Genomic DNA, 19,661 nt, shown 5'->3' with positions numbered 1-19,661 from the left:
ATAAAACCTAAAACTCTTAGAAACCCCAATAATCCATTCTTACAAATGTAAGAAGTGAAATTAAATCTTGATCAGAGGTTTAACACCTTAACACACCTTAACAGTGGCTACTAACCCATTGTCAAACACTAACTATTGAGTATTTAAATAGATAAATATTTTATAAAAAAATGGTCCTCAAATAAATAAATAGATGATCACCAAGAAAGAGAAGTACAAGGAGTCCCAGAAGATGAAGCAGAAGAAGAAACCCCACCACCACCATTATTACTACCGCTATTCATATCCCCACCACCACCTTCCACCGTCTCCGGCAGCTTCTTCATCGGCGTCAACGGCGGAGTCACCACCACCACTTTCACCGACGTCATCTCTTCTCCCACCTCATCCTCATCATCATCATCCTCCGTCTCCAGCCGTGACGGCGAAGTGTCCGGCGTCTCAAACGGAGTATTCCCAGTGGCCGCCGCCACCTTGCTCCGCCGACCATTTTCATCGTCAAACATGGGGTTTGAAATATAAACCAAACCCTCTTCCCTTCTGCAGGAATTCCCATTATTTTCAACACTTTCTTGATTTTCCGGCGGCTTTTCTATGTCTGCTCCGGCGCCGGTGGAGGTGACTGAAGGGTAAAGGATACTTCTTGGGGCAGTTAGAATGCTTTGTGTGTAAAAATTGGCGATTGATGGTTGTAATGGGTTGTTCACGGCTATCAAAGATTCTCCGGCGGCGGTGGCGGTGGTGTTACGGCGGCGGAGTAGGGCGGTACAGTAAAGTTCAGCTAATAAGACTAAAACTAAGCCAAGAACAACAGCAAGACAGATTACTAATACTAAAGTTAATCCCATCATCAAATTTGATGCACCCATCATCATTAATTATTCCTAAAAAATTTTTTTTTTTTTTTTTTGGCAAAATGTCAATATATAATGTGGGTGTTTAGTGTGTGTAATGTGTGTGTGTGAAAAAATGTGAAAAATGGGGAGTGTCAACTCAGACTAGAGAGGGTAAATAAATGAGAAAGATTAATGGATGTTTTGGCGGGAAAAGATGGGTGTGAAACAACCCATGAAGTGGGTATCTTTGGGTCTTTCAAGGTACAAAGTTTGAGAAACAAGGTCAAAATGGTAATTCGGTTGGACTTTAGAAGTTTTTTTTTTCTTATTAACTTAAAAATTAGCAACGAGTAATTTTATCCGGACGTTGCTATGGGAGAAAAACAAACTTTCATGGAAAAAGTTAAAATTAAATAAGCAAAAAACAAATTTTTTTTACAAAAGTTAAGAAAGTAAAAGTTGTGTTCAAAAGTAAAAAAATGAAACTTCATTAACAAAATTTAGAAACGAAAAGTTAGGTGGTAAAAAGCAAATAAAATAAATTTTCTGAGCAAGACTTTAAACAAACAAATTTAAATGGAAAAAATACAAAAGTTAAGAAATTTAAAGTTGAAAATAAAGTTTGTCTGACAAAAACTTAAAAAAAAAGTTATGTGACAAAAAGTAAATAGAGAAATGTAAAACAAAAAAAAACTTCGTAATGAAAGTTTGAAAAGTAAAAGTTATATGATAAAATTAAGAAAGAAATATAAGTTTGATGGAAAAAGCTTAAAAACCAACAATTATGTGGCAAAAAGTAACTAAAGCAAAACATTTTCTTTAGTGGTAAAAGTTAAGAAGCTTAAACTTGAAAACAAACTCCGTTAAATACCTTTTGCAATTACTGTTAGTAAACCAAACAACACTTAACGATCGTTAAGGCCCGTTAGTTATTTTTGATTGTGCAATACAAACATGTACCATGTGCATAGAAGGTGGTACTATTAGCTACAGTACCACCTCCTCACCAACCGACATTACAATTTAGTGTATATATATATATGTATATATATATGACTAGTAGATAACCCGGGTTCAACTCGGACATTTTAATTAAAATTTTTAAACAAGAAATATATATATAAAATGTATGTAATTTTTGTTATTGAAATACTATAACTTGATATGAACATAATGAATCGACCAATACAATGATATATAAAATAATAATACACATTTCGTTATAAGAAACAAAAGGCATTTCATTACATTATATATATATATTTTCCAATAAAAGATTAGGAATTTTAAATAAACATTAGATGAGGTTCGTTTAAATATGACATCATAAATAAGAAAAAAACCTTTTTAAACAATATGTGATCTTGACACATAATAATTTTTCTAAAAATACTTTTAATAAACAATCCGACTTTTTATTTCTTGAGTTTACCATTTGTCATGATTAAAAACATTTTTAGGCTAATTATTTAAAATAATTAATCATTTTTCCAATAACAATTCATGTCTACTTTTGTTTTTAACAGAAAATTTAGATCATTGACGGATCATTATTTATTAGGGTACCACACTATCATAACCCCGCTAAAAAATAATGTCAATACATAAATTTTTTTTTAAAAAGTTAATAAATGTGAGAAAACTTTATTTGTGAGGTTCGAACTCATAATTTTATGAATCCTAAGCATTATTCCACCATCAAAATATCACTAAGTTATATGTCATTCAAAGTGTTTTTAGTTTAGCAATTTAAGAAGGTAGCGCAAGCATTGTCTCTTTAGAATTATTATAATATTTTATAATGATTCTAAATATCAACTTTGACAAAACTAATTAATCACTAACGATTAACATTTTTTTGGTAAATCTAAAAAAAAAAAAAAAACCCATCAATAATACTTGCATTATGATGAGACCATTGTGTGTTTGGTACCTGTGTGTGTGTGATAATTTGTTGGGTGAGTGGGGGGAGGGAATCTTTGGATCATTCAAGGGAACTAGAATGGTTTAGTATGTAAAAGGGGCCATTGTTTGACCACATCAAGGTGAAAATAGTCATTTCATTAGGAAGTGGCGTTGTCAATCAGTCATTGTGGTAAAGAGTACTGCCCCAATAACTAATCTGTCACCTGGAAAAGGCCTTGTGAGCAAAGGACATTGCAGCCATTTTTGGGACCAATTGAGAGGACTGGCCAGTCCTATAGTTAGGTGGCATTAAGTGTAAGATTCTACTTAATTTTGTTTTCTTATGACAAATTCTGTTTAGAAAATAGGCAATGATATATCCTTTTGAGATGAAGACGTTAAGGTTGTCATCAAGCTGAACATTTTTCGAGCAAGTGAAGCTCGAACTCGAGTTCAACTCGATCGAGTCAAGCTATTATCGAGCCCGAGCCTTAAAAACAAGCTCAAAATAATTATCGAGTCGAGCTCGAACTTTAAATAGCTCGGCTCGAATACTTATCGAACTTTCAATATATCATGTAGTTATTTGTATATATAATACTTGAATAGTCAATAACCTGTCGAGCTTTTCGAGCTGAGCTCAAGCCATATTTCTTGACATAACAAGCTAAATTCGGGCCTTTTTTGAGCTTTTCAAGCTGAGCTCAAGCCATATTTTAATTACAATGAGTTGAGCTCGAGCCTACATACTAAAAGCTCATCGAGTTATCAATAAGAGCTTGGGCCTACCCGTTTTTTTTAGCCGAGCTCGAGCCCTTTCGAGCACGAGCTTGACTCGGCTCGGCTCAATACCACCCCTAACCAAACTTCAAATTTAAACATTAAAATGATTAGTATCATTTGTTATAACTTAGGAGTAGATTAAATATGTTGTTCAATAATAAAAAAAAAAGTTTTGACGTTTATGTAAAGTTAGTCATAACACAAATCTTATTTATATAGACTCGTAAAAACATTTTAAATATTGAACAATATCTAATATTACTAGTGTATGACAAAGTTGGTGATTTGTAAATTACTAAACATGTTTTAAACACGTTTGGTGGCGTACATTTAAAATTTGAGGGTGTACAGATCGCTTCCCATTATGTATATCCGTATATCAAACCTTCTTAGGCTTCTTGCAAATGACGAATGACTCAGGGAAGCATTCTTTCTAATATCAGACGTTGAGCATCTCAAGTACAATTTGGCAAAAGATTCTTAATAAATTAAAAAGTTTTAATTTTTTTTTACCTTCATTCATTGGAAGGATGAGTTGGCATAACCTTTTTCTTAAAGACACCAAGGCTTTTGATCAAACATGAAGAGTCAAGACAAACATAATCTTAAAACGAAAGCTTTTATGTATTCAAATAGTAATATGTAGCAAAAATAACATGTTAAAACTTAAAAGGTTTGGTATATTGGAAATACTCTTTCAATACTGTAAATTGATAGACTCCCGAGTCCTCAGAACTTACTTGAATTTTTAATAGAAATTTGACAACACTTGACAACATGGAATAATAATAGCTCATAGTAACCTTAAACTCACATTTTCACACACGTTAAACGACACCGAGTAACACTAATGACCATATAAAGAATCAAGTCAACAATCAGTTTAAAGAGTCATTGCACGCCAATATACCAAAGATACGACACCTTACGAGGACTGAAATTCCTAAATTCGGTTTGACTTCAGTATTTGTTTGGTTCCATATCAAACTTCATTCCTAGCGTAAGCTCTTCAAACTTTAGAGAGTAGGTTCAGATGAGTTCAAGTCAGAACCCAGAAGACTCGTGAAAAGTATATGTTCTGGCTTAGGGTCAAACATGATACAATCATACAAAGAAACTTTATTGAAAGTCCAGATGATTATTTCACAAAGCTGTAGACCAACTTACACAAACAAATAATACTACGAGTAATAAACAACAGAAAAAATAAAAAATAAAAACAACCCTCGGAAGTTCAAACCCGAGGGTTAAAGATACACTAAAAAAGAGTTGCTCAACTATGGCATGATACTCTAAATACAGTTAACTTCCCTTGCAAACTCTCCTACATCGAGTCATGTATAAGTCCTCCATCTCATCAAAATTTCAGAATAAAAATTGGGGACTGTTAATCAACCACGGAAGGGGAACCAGCGGCTTTCCGGTTCTTGTTTATCAGGATCCTCTTCCTCTTCTTTGTTCTCTTCTTCTTCGTCTTCTTCCTCTTCTGGATTGGGGTCATATGGTAGTGGGGGAGGTAATGGTGTTTTCATCGGGCTGAATTGAGGAAATATATCCGGCCTTCTACCTGGCTTAGGTCTTTCCCATTCCTGTCATATACCGAACATAAAAATAACCCAAATGATTTTTACTTTCAGATAACAAGTAGCAGTAAGTATAAGCGACTAGCCTCATATATTACTTCATTTCGTAATACTTATCTTAGGACCGGGCATGCACACTAGAGAGAAAAGCTGACCCATATAATTAAATTTGAGTTGATTTGGGTTATATCTTATCTATAATTGAGTAATTGTCATACGAGTCAAATGGAATCACAGGTCAAGTGCATAAACCTATGTCATCTCCAACCTTTCCTTAGAGATAGAGAAGACGAAATTCACTCCAATGACTCCTTTCTATTTAGAGAGTTTTAAAGAAAGCCAACATTCCTCGACTACTATTCATCCTCTAAAACTACCCTTTCGTTTTAACTTATAAGTTTAATCAAGAAAAATGAAGTAGTAAAGCATACAATAAATTTAGAGTAAAGATTTTAGAGTATTGGTTGGAAATGCAGAGAAGAAATAAGCTAAAAAGTACTCTTTTTTATTGCTCCATATTTAGAGAGAGAGAGAGAGAGGTGCCATGTGGTTGAAGATGGCCTAAATCACTACATTTGGCACATTATTTATCTATCAAGTTCCAAAAAATGAATAAAAACTGTGTTTGTAGGTTAAATCCACTATCCTTTCAGACCCGAACAATTTTGACCAGTGTTGTTAAAGGCGGGCGCCTCTTGCGCCTAGGCGCAAAAGGCAGGCGAGGCGCACCTCCAGCGCCTGAAACCCTAGGCCCAAGTTGACCATGAAAAAGGTGGTCAACGACGGTCAACTGTGGTGGTCAACAGCGGTCAAAATGGTCAAATGGGTCAGGATTCGACCAAATCATTCAAGATCCGTCCAAATTGTGGCTAGATCTAATGTTTTCCGGCCAAAATGAGTGACCATAGTTGTTTAAGAAGATAGAAAAAGAGAGAGAATATAAAATGGGGGGAAGAGTTCATATATGTTTATAATAATCTAATAATTTGAAGTTTTTTGTTGAAAAGTTTATATTTTTTGAATGATATTTGGTTTTATAAATGACATTTGATTTTTTTACTATTATTTTTCACTATATCTATAAATATTTTTATTTATTTACTTAGTGCGCCCTTTTTTTTCCGGACGTGCGCTTTTTATCCGCCTCTTGCCTTCGCCCTATTTGGGGTCTTTGCGCTTTGAGATCGCCTTTGCCTTTGACAACTATGATTTTGACCCGCTGTTTTGCATCATTTAACAAATTGCTTACATTTATAACCGTTTGTCAACTATATTCGTTAAAGAGGGATGGAAATTTGTTATAAAGGTAAACTAGGATGGGTCAGATCAGGCTGGGGCAGCAGCACATTTTAGCCAGAATTTAAGAGATACTTTGATGCATGTAGAATATAAGTACTGAATATATATCTCACTAAAATGATAATCTAATTTCGACCCATTTAAGATTCAAGATACTAATGCATTAAACCTCCTACATCATTTTATTGTTAAAGCAAGCATCGTATCTACCATACTAGGTGTTAATATATGCAGAAGACAAGGTAGGAGATATTAACTTGTAAAAAGTTAGCATTTGAAAGTGATATCCTAACTATCTTTATTTTTTGTTATAAACTCGAGGCGGTGGTTCATCACTTAACTCCCCATAACTTCAACCATTTATAGAGTTGTGTAAAGTAATTTATAGTTTAAAACACACTAGTGTTGTAAATCCAAACTGTCTTTCGGGTACAGTTGCATAAAGAGCATGTAGACCTCTCGTTTTACTTAAAAAGGATCCCTTAACTGTTAAAAAACCTTACGTGCTCAACCAAATTAAATACAAAGAGACTATTAAGTTCAACTATGAATCAAAAAGATAACAACCACTCCGACATGCTATACTAATGTTCCTTGTTCTTATACTAACCCGTAGATGACATCGAGTGCTAGTAGAAATAACAAAATGTTGACGCAATGACGGTTATAGGTTCATTCGGGATTTACATTTACTCGGATACATTAAATAGGTAAAAAAAAAAAATTCAAAAATATCCTGAAAATAAAACAGGTCCGATACTACTATACTAGATGGGTTTCTTATTTACCACAGTACTTGATTGCAAAATTCTAAATGAGAAGACAAAAATGTTTCAGGGTTAGCCCAAACGCTTTCAACCCATGGTAAATGGTATGTATTGACACGTTACCAAACCTTATTGACCAGCCTCTATTGCACCTTCTTAGTGCAGATATAAGCTATGTGACTGACAATACTACCACATCCACACATCCTTGATACATATATCAAAAATTATTCCAAATAAGCAACATGAGAGCACATTGACATTATGTAAAAGTATTAGTTATTGTTACTTGATTGATGTCGAAACAGATTCGCAGCAAAAAAAAAAAAGAAAAATTTTGTAGGTCGACCCGCACCCAACCCGCTTTTTTGAAATGACCCGCATTGACCCGCACCCATTTAGACCCACCCGCTTAGACCCGTTACCCAAACCAGCCCAACCTGCCCATTTTGCCAGGTCTATTCCTAATAAACAAGCCCTTTTGACAGAGTGAAAGCCCGCTCACTCACTCACTCACTTAATATAAATGACATGAACAGATTATCAAGCTCTAACTTTCAAACGGCAAGTGTATTTGTTTTGATTTTATTTATAAAACTGTCAGTTAAACCAAAACATTAAAAGAAAGAGACCTACTGGTAATGATGATGACTTATACTCTTTGTTTCAATATTGACACAACATAAAAGTTGAAAACTTCTTCAACGTAACGTAACTAACATTGAACGACCCAAATGATAATATTTGTAAAACAAACAGCCAAAGGAAATAAATTTCTTTTACAAAGGTCACCCATAACCTGAACAAAGAAGCAATAAGTATTTAGTAGATAAAATGGGAGTACAAACAAGGACGTATAATGATTTATGCTTAAGTATACGACACAAAACCTTTAGCCTACTGGTAACACATTATATAACGATCCAACTCCAAGTGGTAAACTAGCCTAACAAGATTCATATCAACTTAACCATGACGTAATTTATGCGCAGCCCACAGCTAAGGATTTCTTAATTCTTGCCATCGGTCGACGTGATGGCGCAAGAAACACGATTTTATACTTAACATAACGAACTCTAATCCCGTAAGGGCATTCTACGACATACATATGTCATTCATCATTAAACATGAACACACAATAATATATATATATGTAGATGGGCAGAAAAATTCTAGAAAATGGCCTCGAATTACCGGTTAGGCCGCATACATCAGAACCAAAAACACGACTATACCCAATTCATTTTGACTTACTAAAAAGATATATATATATATATATATACTGTATATAAGAGAGATATGAAGTGGGGGGACATACAACAGGGAAATCGAGAGGATTACGGCGAGTTAATTTCTCTTCATCTGGAGCCATACATACTATATTCATCTTCTTCTTGTTTGAATACGACGCCGTTTTGATAATCCTTGTTGTTCCGGCGGCCGGCGAAAAACATGAACTTGAAGAAGGAGAAAATCTGGAGGAGGGGGGTGGCCGTGAATTTGGGATAAAAGAAGAAGAAGAGAGGAAATGGACCGATGTGCAAATCGCCGCCATATCTCTTTACCCGGTTTTCTAAAGGGTTTTTGTGGTTGAGTTCATGACCCTTTTAATCTTTTATTTAAGAGGATGTTTCAACAATATACAACATGTGTTTTTGTAATGACTTACAAAAAAATTAAAATAAACTAACGTTACCCTCACAATGCGATGGTGGTGGTCGTGACGACAACAGTATTGTCGGCGACAGGTGGTGATGGCACGAGTCGCAACTGTAGGTGGTGTCCGATGTTGTAGGTTGATGTAAATGTAATTGATGTTAAAGGTAATTGATCTAAAGGGGATAGTGGAGATATTTTAAAAAAGGAAAATGATAGATTATCCTAATCAATCCTCCTAAAAATCCTTCTAATATATCTACTTGTTAACACATGTAATCCACTAATTCTCTTTCCTAATCTCATCCCCTGATTTTTCACATGTCACGATCATTTTAATTAGGAGGATTTTTAGGCTAACAAATTAGGATGATTGATCATTACCTTTTAAAAAATAAGGGACTAATGATGTAAACTATTTCATTAAGGATATAATGGTCATTTTGTATCTTTTTTTTTTCTTACTTTTCAACAATGGTGCATAATTTTTATATAGTAGTATATATACAACACTCGATATCATTTTATACGGAATTTGTGTTTTAATATCTTGACGATGTATAAAGTTTAAAAAATAGACAGTCTTATTTTTATCAAAGTAAAGAACTTGTTTCTTAATTTTGTTTAGGTTTTATCTAATTGATAAAGAAAACTTTAGGCTACAATTTATATTATTAGAAGCAATAATCACGAGTTATAAATCAAAATACTAACATATCATAGTTAGCTTAACAAATTATTATTATCATTTCACATTTGAATTCTTTAACTACAATTTCATGTTATTTTAGAGACTTTCATTTCACAAGTTTATAAGTTAGTTCATTTTACATTACAATATATATAGATAAAGAAAGTTTTATGATATACTGATATTACTTTTAAAACGCACACCATTAAAAAATTACAAAGTTAAAAGTAATGTAATATAATGTAACCGTTAAAATTTTAGAATCACTTTGATAAAATAAAATTATAACATACTTAATTATAATCGAACAGGCATAAAACAATATCAACAACATTCACTCTTTGCATAAGCGAAATATGAAATAGATAGACGCATACAATCTTATTTTTATTTAAAAATAAACAACTTTTGTAGAATCTTCGACCAAACATGAAAAGAACAATTAGGAATAAAAAATAATTGATCATGCCTGTCAACTGAGTATCACCTAATTATATTTTAATCGAATAAATATATGAATAGGAAGATATTATTTTAAATATAAAGTCATTTAATTTAATCAAAGAAAAAAAAATGATAAGTGATTGTTACACATTTAAATTTATGTATAAAATTCTTTACATACTAACCTTTTACCGAGTAATATTCATTATATAACGAATAAATGCTTAAATCTCATGGTTTTTATAAACTAAAATATTAAGATATTAAAGTTTTATACACAAATTTAAATATCTAATATCCACATTATTTCTATTTCTTTTGGTAAAATAACATATTTGTTGGAGAAAAGATGTGACATAATAATATTTTATAAATAAGATAAAAATGTTAGAAATTTCTGCTGTTAAAAAAACATTTTAAATTAAAAATCCATTATAATCATCAAAATAAGATTTTGCACTGTCCCATCCAAACCAATTGGGTCAAATTTGCATATCCACATTCATATTCACCATGTAATAGAACTCAGAAAAACCTCACAACAAACTTTGATTAAAATTGAAGTTGGTTAAAATCTAAAAATGGTATCTTCCCATCTCCTCCCACAGTTATTTTCCCTCCACAATCCCAAAATCAATTCATCACAAACCCTAACAATCAATTACAAACCCATATTTAAAACCCCTAAAGTTTCAATCTTTAGCAATACCCATATCCCTAAAACCCATTTACACACCTTTATTTGTCACGGGCTTAAAGATTCATCAACTAAAGTGGGTTTAGATTTAGATAGTGGCAGTGGTGGTGGTGGCGGCGGCGGCGGAGACGGTGGTGGTGACGGCAATGGGGAAAAGAAAGATGGGTTTTTGCCAGATTGGGTTGATTTCACTTCTGATGATGCGAAAACGGTTTTCGCAGCGCTTGCGGTTTCGCTTGCGTTTAGAATGTTTATTGCTGAACCAAGATTTATTCCTTCTTTGTCTATGTATCCTACATTTGATGTTGGAGATAGACTTGTTGCTGAAAAGGTAGTATCTTTATGTCCATATATATTTATATACACACTATTCTATTATATTATCACTATGTTTGTTGACAATCTTTTAGAGCTCATGCCTTAGACGCACATTATCTATATGCCACTTTATCCATTTTGTCTTATTTAAGTTTAGCTCTAGCATAGTATCTTCGTATCGTAAGTTTGTTGTTCTTAGAATCTGTATGCCTAGTTCGCTATATTTTAGTCATTCTTAACTCCTTTTAGGTACATTGTATGCATGCCACTTTATTAAGATGATGTTTTTCTGGATAGGACTATGACTGTCTGCATTTTACTTTTTCCATACCCCCGCATCCTTTAGGGAATGATTATCAATGTTGTTATGGTGTTTAAGTTAATTTTTTGTGTAGTTTGCTATGGGCTTTTTTGTTGTTGTTTATATATGTTGATCTTTGGGTGTTTGGATTAGCTTATTCTTTTAGTTTAGTCGCTTATTGTAAGTTCACAAAGCAAATAAGCTCATTTTTATTAACTCTTGAGTTGAGCTTAATCGCGTATGAACTTGAGCTTATTGCTTACATGCTCAAATTGATAACTCATATGACTGAAAAATGAGCTTATCTTATTTTGAGTTTTAGATAAGTTAAAAAGTTAAGCTAGTACAAAGGTGAAGAATTTAAACTTTTAAAGATTACGGTATTATAGTTTTTGATACTAAAATAGGAATCATATTAGGCTTTGTAAACTAGCTGTCAAAGGTAGATCAACAGTTCTACCGATTTTGCATTGTAAAGGTTGCTTATACCATCCTAATTGTTATATAATTCCATGCTAAACTTTTTGTATAGAAAACTTAAGGGGACGTTTGGAATTGCCTTTTGGAGTGTTTATGCTATACGGAATATTTGAGGTTGTGATGTTGGACAAATTCTGATATCTAAGGAGTTGCATGTAAAGTGACCCCAAAATAATCAGAATTGTGCCTAAACTGATTGTTTGACTGTAAAAAATCAGCCAAGTTTTACTACCACCAAATAGCCAAATACTAAAAGTTGGATTTCTGCAACATGAAATAACCAAAATTATCAGAATTGGTGCCTAAACTGATAGCATGACTTTATACTATGTTGCTCAAAACCTCTGTTAACTATGAAAAATTTGTGTAGCATACATTTACCGTATGAAGAGGTTATTGTGTTATTGTACCATGGGGTGCAGTTTTATCTTATTAAGCAACAATTTATTCCATATTATGGCTTGCAATCAAATTTTTATGTGTAGAAAGTTCTATGAACTATCTCTTTAAATGATTAATCCTATTAGGCTATTATATGGTTCCTCATTTGGCATTTACTTGATTATCCCAACTGTTTCAGGTTAGTTACTATTTTAGAGAGCCATGCCCAAATGATATAGTGATCTTTAAAAGTCCTCCCGTCCTCCAAGAGGTAGGATACACTGACGATGATGTCTTCATTAAAAGAGTTGTTGCAAAAGCGGGAGATTTAGTTGAGGCGAGTTTTTTGGTTTGCTCTCATGAATATGATATTCTGATGTGCATATTCTTCAATGTTTTATATTGGTCATACCCTATGCTTGTACCTTAACATTTTTTGGGCAATGATAGCTGTTCTCTTATGAAACCATGAATAACAGAGGTTCCCGGTGTGCAGTAGAGGTTAGCACAATGGGTGGGTCGGCCGGCTTGGGTGAATCTAAATATAATCTAATTTTTTGAAATATAACGATTGAAGGGGTTTTATGCATCAAAAATATATTGACAAACTTTCTGCTCAACCAATTTTAGCTGCTTTCCTTCACACTACTTATTTTACCCATTAGACACGAAATGTACCCCTAATCCCATTTGTAAGTAAATGGGGATATTTCGCTACCACCACTCTGCAACATAGAGTCTCCTAAGGAGGACTTACGTACTTGACTCTTGTATTGTCATGTCCAATAAGATTTGGCATTGCGTTGCATGTTTTGATCTATGTACTCAAGCATAATAAGTGACTAAGGGCCTGTTTCTTTTTTTAGTCATTAAGTGTTGAGTGTATTAAGTGGCTGAATGCATTAAGAATGTCTGTGTGTATTTAGTAAAATATAGATAATTGACGGTTGTTTTTGTGTATTAAGTAAAAAAAGAAACATGAAATTTGACTGAATGATTAAGTTCTTAACTATTAAGTTTATCAAGTAAAAAAGAAACAAGGCCTAAGTGTTAGAAAATATAAGTTGGCAACATCGAGTCTCCTAAGGATGACTTTTTTTAAGCATGTTTTATACACTGATTTTTCTATCTTAAAATTATTTCTTTGGACAATAATGTTTCACGTCAAACCAACCTGGCCCATACCATGCAAAATACTGTAATTGTTGATTCCGGTCCATGAGTTTTCTTTACTTTGTTCTTGTTAAGGAGCATTCTAGACATTAGGTTTCAAGGTGAGATTTTTTAAAAGCTAATTGCAAACTTTTTCTCCACAGGTACATGACGGGAAGCTAATAGTGAACGGGGTAGCTAGAAACGAAGACTTCACTAATGAAGCTCCTAAATATGAAATGACCCCAGTTGTAAGCTAAATCTTATATAATCTAATCACATTTTCCATTCTCTTTGAAACCTTGGCTAAATCTTCTTATTTATTGAATATTGCAGCGTGTACCAGATAAGTATGTGTTTGTAATGGGTGACAATCGTAATAACAGCTATGATTCACATGTTTGGTAAGTTTCATGAACAAATTTGAAGTCTATGCTATATATAAATTGTGTAATGTATGGACCTGCATATTTAGTGATTGTAAACAAGTGAGTGGCTTTTTTAGAGTTGGAAATTTCAACCTGTTTTCAGATGGGTTGATTTGGCCTGTGTTTTATATCTAATGAGTCTAGTCGGTTAAAATTTTAAAGTCATTTAAAGTGTATTCAAATGCATCAAACCTCCTTGGTTATTTTATCAAAAAAGTTGCATTACTTTCAAGGGAAAACTTTTATATGGTAATATATTATGGGTGTTTCTTTAATTTGGTATTTTTTTTTCTATTGTTCAATTTGGGCAATATACTTAGTCGATTCTTCACTTTAGGTAAAACTTTATATGATTTCTTTAATTTTTCACCAATTAAGGACATATACCAACCCAATTTTTTCAGTATAGCTACCATCTTCTCCTAATTAAAGAAAATAAAATGTTTCCCAAATTGAGGAAACAACCGTAATATGTTACCATAAGATGCGATTTTACCAAAGGGGTGAAACACTGAAACCTCAGTGGTACCGCCATCATGTGACCACATGGGCCCACAGATGAAGGCTAGAGGTCACATGTTCAAAACTTGCCAAAGACAAGTGTAGAAACTATATCTTGTGATCCCATGTGTGAGGATGGTGACTTACCGGGCATGAATTGTATATGGTATGCGCTATGGGTACCAAAACGGTTCATGGGACCTGAGGGTTCCCACTCATTTACCCTTAAAGATGTAATTTTCCCTATTTTTATGGATGACAAGATTTTTTGGAAGGGTGATGATATTTGTACCATGAATTTTGATTAATGTACCACAACGTACAACTTTTACAGCTGACTATACAAATTAATAATGCACAATAGTGGTAAAAATATCAAAATAAGTGGTACAAATATCACTTCCCTTTTTGGAATCATCTATGGCACAATAATTCATTTGAGAAATTTATAAAATTAAGAGTTTTGGGGGCTGCCTTAACCTTCGGCTGTAGAAAGTTGGCTATTTCTAGTTACCCTACCCACCCATTTTGCCATCTTTTGGACTGTTGCATTTTATTTTTTCTTTGTAAATTACCAATACTTACGAAAGTGCAGAAAAATTGTTTTGAACCAAATAAATGACATAAATGTCTAAAATACTTGGTTGTTGCAAAATTTATTCTTTCCCCTGTGATATTTAGAAATGGTTAGTTTGGAAAATTGTATGAATACCATAATTCAAAAAGTCATCCCTTGGTCTTTAAACCCTACAGTTGTTTTCATTCCAGTTTATCTATCTTCTTGTATTGATCCTCGATAACTGAAGTGTACTGTATATTGTGCTTTTAACCATATTAGGGGACCCTTGCCTTTGAAAAACATTATTGGGAGATCAGTATTTCGATATTGGCCACCAGCAAGGATCGGTGGCACAATTCTGCCTGGTGGCTGTGCTGTGGACAAGTCAGAAAACGTCAGCAGTAGTTTAAAATCTCAACCAGATTCGAGTACTTTAGCATCTCAATAGGCATTTAAGGGCTTAAATCATTTTGATTATCAACAGGTTCTTAGATCATTCTTAAGTTCTTATTTGTTCATCTTTACACAGCAATTATGTACCATTTGTGTATATCATTTTCATCTTCATCATATACGACAGGGTTTTCATTGTGCGTTATGACTACGTAACCAGAATCAGATAGTTAGTTGTACTTTTTGAAACACAAACAAGTTTCTGGGAGTTGCTCAATAAAATCTCTTAACTTGTTTGCAGAATCAAGTAAAACGCAAGATTGGTATATCTGGGTTCAATAGTTACTTGAGCTTAGCCTAGACGCATCGAAATTAATTCCTTTAGTCAACTTCAATATCTTCAAACATGTTTCTCATTTTTCCACTAGATTATATGCATTTGAATATATTTAAGGTACACCAATGCTCAAACCAAGTCTACAAAGATGAATGTAAAACCTCGGTATATGTCAAGCCCGTGGCTTTCTCCATATCAAGTTGACATATAGCGAGGTTTTACTAAACGATAAGTTTCTTTCAAGCCATATGAATAGTTGTAAATTGTAATTGAAAAGGCATATAAAATTTACAAAATTTTGAATGATTGTGCCAGAAAGATGTAGTTGCTACTTTGCTAACGATGTTCATAAACTAAGCAAAAAATAGAAGCGGAAACTAAATCACATCAATATGTTTCAGCTATATGAACATGAATTTTTCTTAAACTCAATAACTTTGTTGTTATCAGAGTCGATTTCCATTGTGCACAAGACTCGACTACGATGCTTTGTCTTCACTAGTTGTCCCATCAAGTTGGCTTTTGAGCGGATCTCAAACTCTAACTTCAATGGAACACCACGATTGTTGTCTGACATAATCAAACTCATCCCTGCTCCATATAGAGGAATCTTCTGACCTTCCACATTCACTAAAATCATTCTTTGGCTCTTCTTCGGCTGGTAATAGCTCACAAACTGATGAAAACAAAACAAATACAATACATAATTATCAACGGATAGGCCTAAAGGTTTAAATCCCGCAAAGAAAAATCTTGGGTATGAGAAGCTAACCTGGCCACGCCCAACGATGACTTGTGAATAGAAGAGATTTAGTGCACTCGAGGAGACATGTATGCCAAAAAACGTAGCAGGGTTCTCTATATTCATCTTCACCGTACAATTTACTGTCAAGAACTTAGTCGGAACTCCTGTGGTATCCGATCCTTCTCCATAGTAAAAGGTGTTCACTTTCCAACTCTACAAATCAAGAAATCACATTACAAAGGTCCGATACTATAGTGTATTATAGATGTAAACAAAATTCTGTAGTGAACTACTATGAATGATTCAGACGACCGTGACCCAAGTACTATAGTGTATTATAGATGTGGGTGGGTCATGGCCAACCTTGGCTTCTACCTGGCTCTGCCACTGGATTTGACATCCCATCTCAAGTTTCTTTGCATCAAGTCGATGAGATGATCTCGTGATCAAATTATAAAGAGAGCCCTCAAAGGGCAAGTTCTCACTCTGTTTTGAAGACCCCTAAGACTGTTTTTTCCTTTGTAAGAGCATTTTCAATGGAGCTTGATGAAAAAGTTTTTTAGATGAAAAAGTCTTTTAAAAGCTTGACACCATTGGGTGCAAAACCTTTATTTTTTGCCAAAAGCTTGACAATGATCAAAAAAGGGTAAATGGTTGGGAACCCTCTGGTTCCATGTACCATTTTAGTACTCAAAGTGCACACTGCATAAAACTCATGTCCGGTAAGTCACCATTCTCACACATGGGATCACAAGATATAGTTTCTCCACTTCCCTTTGGCAAGTTTTGAACCTGTGACCCCTAACATTCATCTGTGGGACCATGTGATCACATGATGGCGGTACTATTGAGATCTCACCCCATTGGTAAGCTTGACAATGATCAAACTATTGAGCAAAAACTTTTTTCAAAGAGTAATGATATCAACCTAAAAATCAACCTAAAGTACATGACAAGTGTAATCCACTCATTTTTTCTCTTAATCTCTTCCTTTAATTATGCAAAGTGTCATCATCATATTGTTAGGTTTATTATTAGGTTGATTAATCATTTAAGGTTATTTAATAAAAAAAAGATTTAGAAAAAGTTACCATCAGAGTAGATGACTTTTTATGAAGGTTTAAATTAACGGATTTATGAGTTGGAAAAAAAAAATTTAAAAAGTTTTTTGACCTTTAAATGCTCTATGTTTCATTTTACTCGTGCATTCATTATAATGCATGGATGGATCTTAATAGCGACCAGGAGTGGTTAGGCCCCTTCTACAAATTTTTTTGGGGGGTCTTATACTCTTATTGTGTCAATTTGTATATCATTTTAAATTATACTATAAGTTTTTTAAAAAATTACGCTTGTTCTTCCAAGCAAAAATCTTTGTTTTTTACTCTCTTCAATATAATAGTTTAAATTTCGTCTGTATTAAGGTCTGTACACCTATACATTTTAACAACTATTATGCGATGTAGAAAAAGAAAATGCAATTATGACCATAGATAGATGCCAACAATATATGAGATTCACAAAATTAATAAACAAGGAAGAAAACAATTGTATAAGAAAAAGTGTGATACGTGTGACTATACTAATTTTCTTTAACCGTATGTATTAAATTACCTTTAACTCATATACAAAAATACGAAAGTGAGTGTTATTCGGTTAGACTACATTGTCTAAATGACTAAATTGAACATGCGTTATGTTATTATAAAGTGACTTTCCTAGAAAGAAAATACTACAAGCAGATCAACTTTGAGATTTGAAGTCACGACCGATGAGTAAAATTTCATTGTCAGTGTGACTATATTACTTACCTATTATTGTTAAAATTTAAATAAATATAAAAAACTTATTGAATTACATTAAAGAAGTAACATTTTGCTTAAAAGTCCTTAAAATTGCATATTTAAAATAAATTTTGCCTTTTCAAAACTAATAACAATCTTGTTTTTTCTTATCTATAAAAATTGTATTTTTTTTCTCTAAGTATACATAAATAACTATTCTTTTCAAACACAATAACCAGATTTTATAATTAAAACACCCTCCAAATAAATATAACTTTTTTACTATTAATAAATGAAGCTCAATATATATATATATATATTTTTTATTTTTACTATTAATAAATGAAGCTCAATATTTAACTGAACTATTAATATTAATTTCAAAATTATATATCATGAAATCTTCGTATCAGATATTGTTACAAGTATTCATAATAAAAAATTGTAACAAAAATTTATATGATAATAGCTTAATGGTAATGGACATGTGACATAAAAGCAGAAGTTTAGAGTTAGAAATCCTTTTTATGCCTATTTTATTATCTTGCTATGCTAATTTCCTCTCTCATATTATTCGTGGAAGTTAGGACAGCCAAAGGATCGATTATCCTTTTTTTTTTTCTATCATAACAAATTGATCTTAGTATATAATAGTTAATTTAACTAAAATTTAAAATATAATACATGGTGAACAATTTGTACATGTGTATGAATTATGAGGATGTAATCAATTTGTTTTTCATTATATAAGGTAAATAAAATATTAATATGATATTACTATACAAGTTTACATATGTAACCTATAAATTTATTCCTTTTGTATCAATAACAAGTTAATTATTATTTGAGCTGGAAAAATAGATGTAAAATGATATATAATTTGACATCACCACATGCATGTGTATGACTATATGCATTCAATGCAAATTAGTAAAAGTTTATTAGTAAATGTCATGTTTTTGCAAATAGCATATTCAATGGTCTGTCTCATACACTTAAAAGAATGATCTACTATTGGTACTCTTTTGATTGATGGACATATATGTGTATATAAATGTAAATGAACAATATTAGAATAGAATATAATGAGACATTTGTATTTATCAACTTATAAGCAAAATTAAGGGTTTTAATTTACCTTCATTTGTATATGAAATTTGTAAGGCCGACTTGCACCCCAAGTGATGAAACAAATAGCAGTAAAAACCATCACAAAACCCATTAAAAACAACAAAATCCTTAATTGTCTCATGAATCTTTTTTCATTGTAATAATCAAGGTACCCCCCATCTTCATAATCTTCATTTCCTTCATCAATCACACTAAACAATGGCCACTTATATTTTTTTCTGAATAATTGATGCGAATGTTTCCCTATCACCGAAAATCGATAAGGCCCAGAGACACGACTCTCTGAAGACATTCTTGATTGAGATGAATATTGTGAAGGCGATTCAGTTGGTGTTGTTCTAGTACTGTTTGTTGATGATTTATCATCGTGAGAATCACGAGATGGACTTTGAACAATGTAGTTGCATTTTGGAGACGCGGAAGATGTTGATGTGCATCCTCCTACACTGTTTGAGTCGATTTCAGACTTTTCGTGCATCATTTTGTATAA

The 19,661-nt window shown here is 32.8% G+C and overlaps 4 protein-coding genes across 5 annotated transcripts; 1 reads left to right on the top strand and 3 right to left on the bottom strand.

The window, feature by feature from the left end:
- Positions 1-197: 197 nt before the first annotated feature.
- On the bottom strand, positions 198-872 carry LOC122599472. The gene has a single exon (XM_043771989.1). The coding sequence runs from the start codon at positions 870-872 to the stop codon at positions 198-200; it is 675 nt and encodes a 224-aa protein (XP_043627924.1).
- Positions 873-4,620: 3,748 nt separating this feature from the next.
- On the bottom strand, positions 4,621-8,795 carry LOC122599878. Its single transcript, XM_043772480.1, has 2 exons — positions 8,492-8,795; positions 4,621-5,113 (listed from the first exon to the last, which is right to left on the bottom strand). The coding sequence occupies exons 1-2, from the start codon at positions 8,726-8,728 to the stop codon at positions 4,916-4,918; spliced, it is 435 nt and encodes a 144-aa protein (XP_043628415.1). The 5' UTR covers positions 8,729-8,795; the 3' UTR covers positions 4,621-4,915.
- Positions 8,796-10,431: 1,636 nt separating this feature from the next.
- Positions 10,432-15,379, top strand: LOC122599887 (chloroplast processing peptidase). 2 transcript variants are annotated; one of them, XM_043772492.1, is made up of 5 exons: positions 10,432-10,992; positions 12,341-12,412; positions 13,458-13,544; positions 13,630-13,697; positions 15,061-15,379. In XM_043772492.1, exons 1-5 carry the CDS (start codon positions 10,546-10,548, stop codon positions 15,227-15,229), a joined length of 843 nt encoding a protein of 280 aa, XP_043628427.1. In that variant the 5' UTR covers positions 10,432-10,545; the 3' UTR covers positions 15,230-15,379. The 2 variants fall into 2 exon arrangements, with proteins under 2 accessions (XP_043628427.1, XP_043628426.1); XM_043772491.1 differs by having other exon boundaries at positions 10,434-10,992; positions 12,341-12,478.
- A 451-nt stretch (positions 15,380-15,830) lies between these two features.
- Positions 15,831-19,661, bottom strand: LOC122599467. Its single transcript, XM_043771983.1, has 4 exons — positions 19,179-19,661; positions 16,620-16,757; positions 16,284-16,469; positions 15,831-16,187 (listed from the first exon to the last, which is right to left on the bottom strand). Exons 1-4 carry the CDS (start codon positions 19,650-19,652, stop codon positions 15,909-15,911), a joined length of 1,077 nt encoding a protein of 358 aa, XP_043627918.1. The 5' UTR covers positions 19,653-19,661; the 3' UTR covers positions 15,831-15,908.

This window comes from Erigeron canadensis, chromosome 5, assembly GCF_010389155.1.
Source record: "Erigeron canadensis isolate Cc75 chromosome 5, C_canadensis_v1, whole genome shotgun sequence".
NCBI classification, from domain to species: Eukaryota; Viridiplantae; Streptophyta; class Magnoliopsida; order Asterales; family Asteraceae; genus Erigeron; species Erigeron canadensis.
This window is presented reverse-complemented; position numbering and strand designations above follow the sequence as displayed.

Excerpts from the sequence above, each read along its gene's own strand:
- LOC122599472 (XM_043771989.1), bottom strand. The coding sequence starts at position 872 with ATGATGGGTGCATCAAATTTGATGATGGGATTAACTTTAGTATTAGTA.
- LOC122599878 (XM_043772480.1), bottom strand. The coding sequence starts at position 8,728 with ATGGCGGCGATTTGCACATCGGTCCATTTCCTCTCTTCTTCTTCTTTT. Across the intron at positions 5,114-8,491 it reads ATCCTCTCGATTTCCCTGTT|GAATGGGAAAGACCTAAGCC; the intron begins GTATGTCCCCCC and ends GGTATATGACAG.
- LOC122599887 (XM_043772491.1), top strand. The coding sequence starts at position 10,546 with ATGGTATCTTCCCATCTCCTCCCACAGTTATTTTCCCTCCACAATCCC. Across the intron at positions 10,993-12,340 it reads ATAGACTTGTTGCTGAAAAG|GTTAGTTACTATTTTAGAGA; the intron begins GTAGTATCTTTA and ends CAACTGTTTCAG. Across the intron at positions 13,545-13,629 it reads AATATGAAATGACCCCAGTT|CGTGTACCAGATAAGTATGT; the intron begins GTAAGCTAAATC and ends TGAATATTGCAG.
- LOC122599467 (XM_043771983.1), bottom strand. The coding sequence starts at position 19,652 with ATGATGCACGAAAAGTCTGAAATCGACTCAAACAGTGTAGGAGGATGC. Across the intron at positions 16,470-16,619 it reads AGAGCCAGGTAGAAGCCAAG|AGTTGGAAAGTGAACACCTT; the intron begins GTTGGCCATGAC and ends CTTGATTTGTAG. Across the intron at positions 16,188-16,283 it reads TCATCGTTGGGCGTGGCCAG|TTTGTGAGCTATTACCAGCC; the intron begins GTTAGCTTCTCA and ends TGTTTTCATCAG.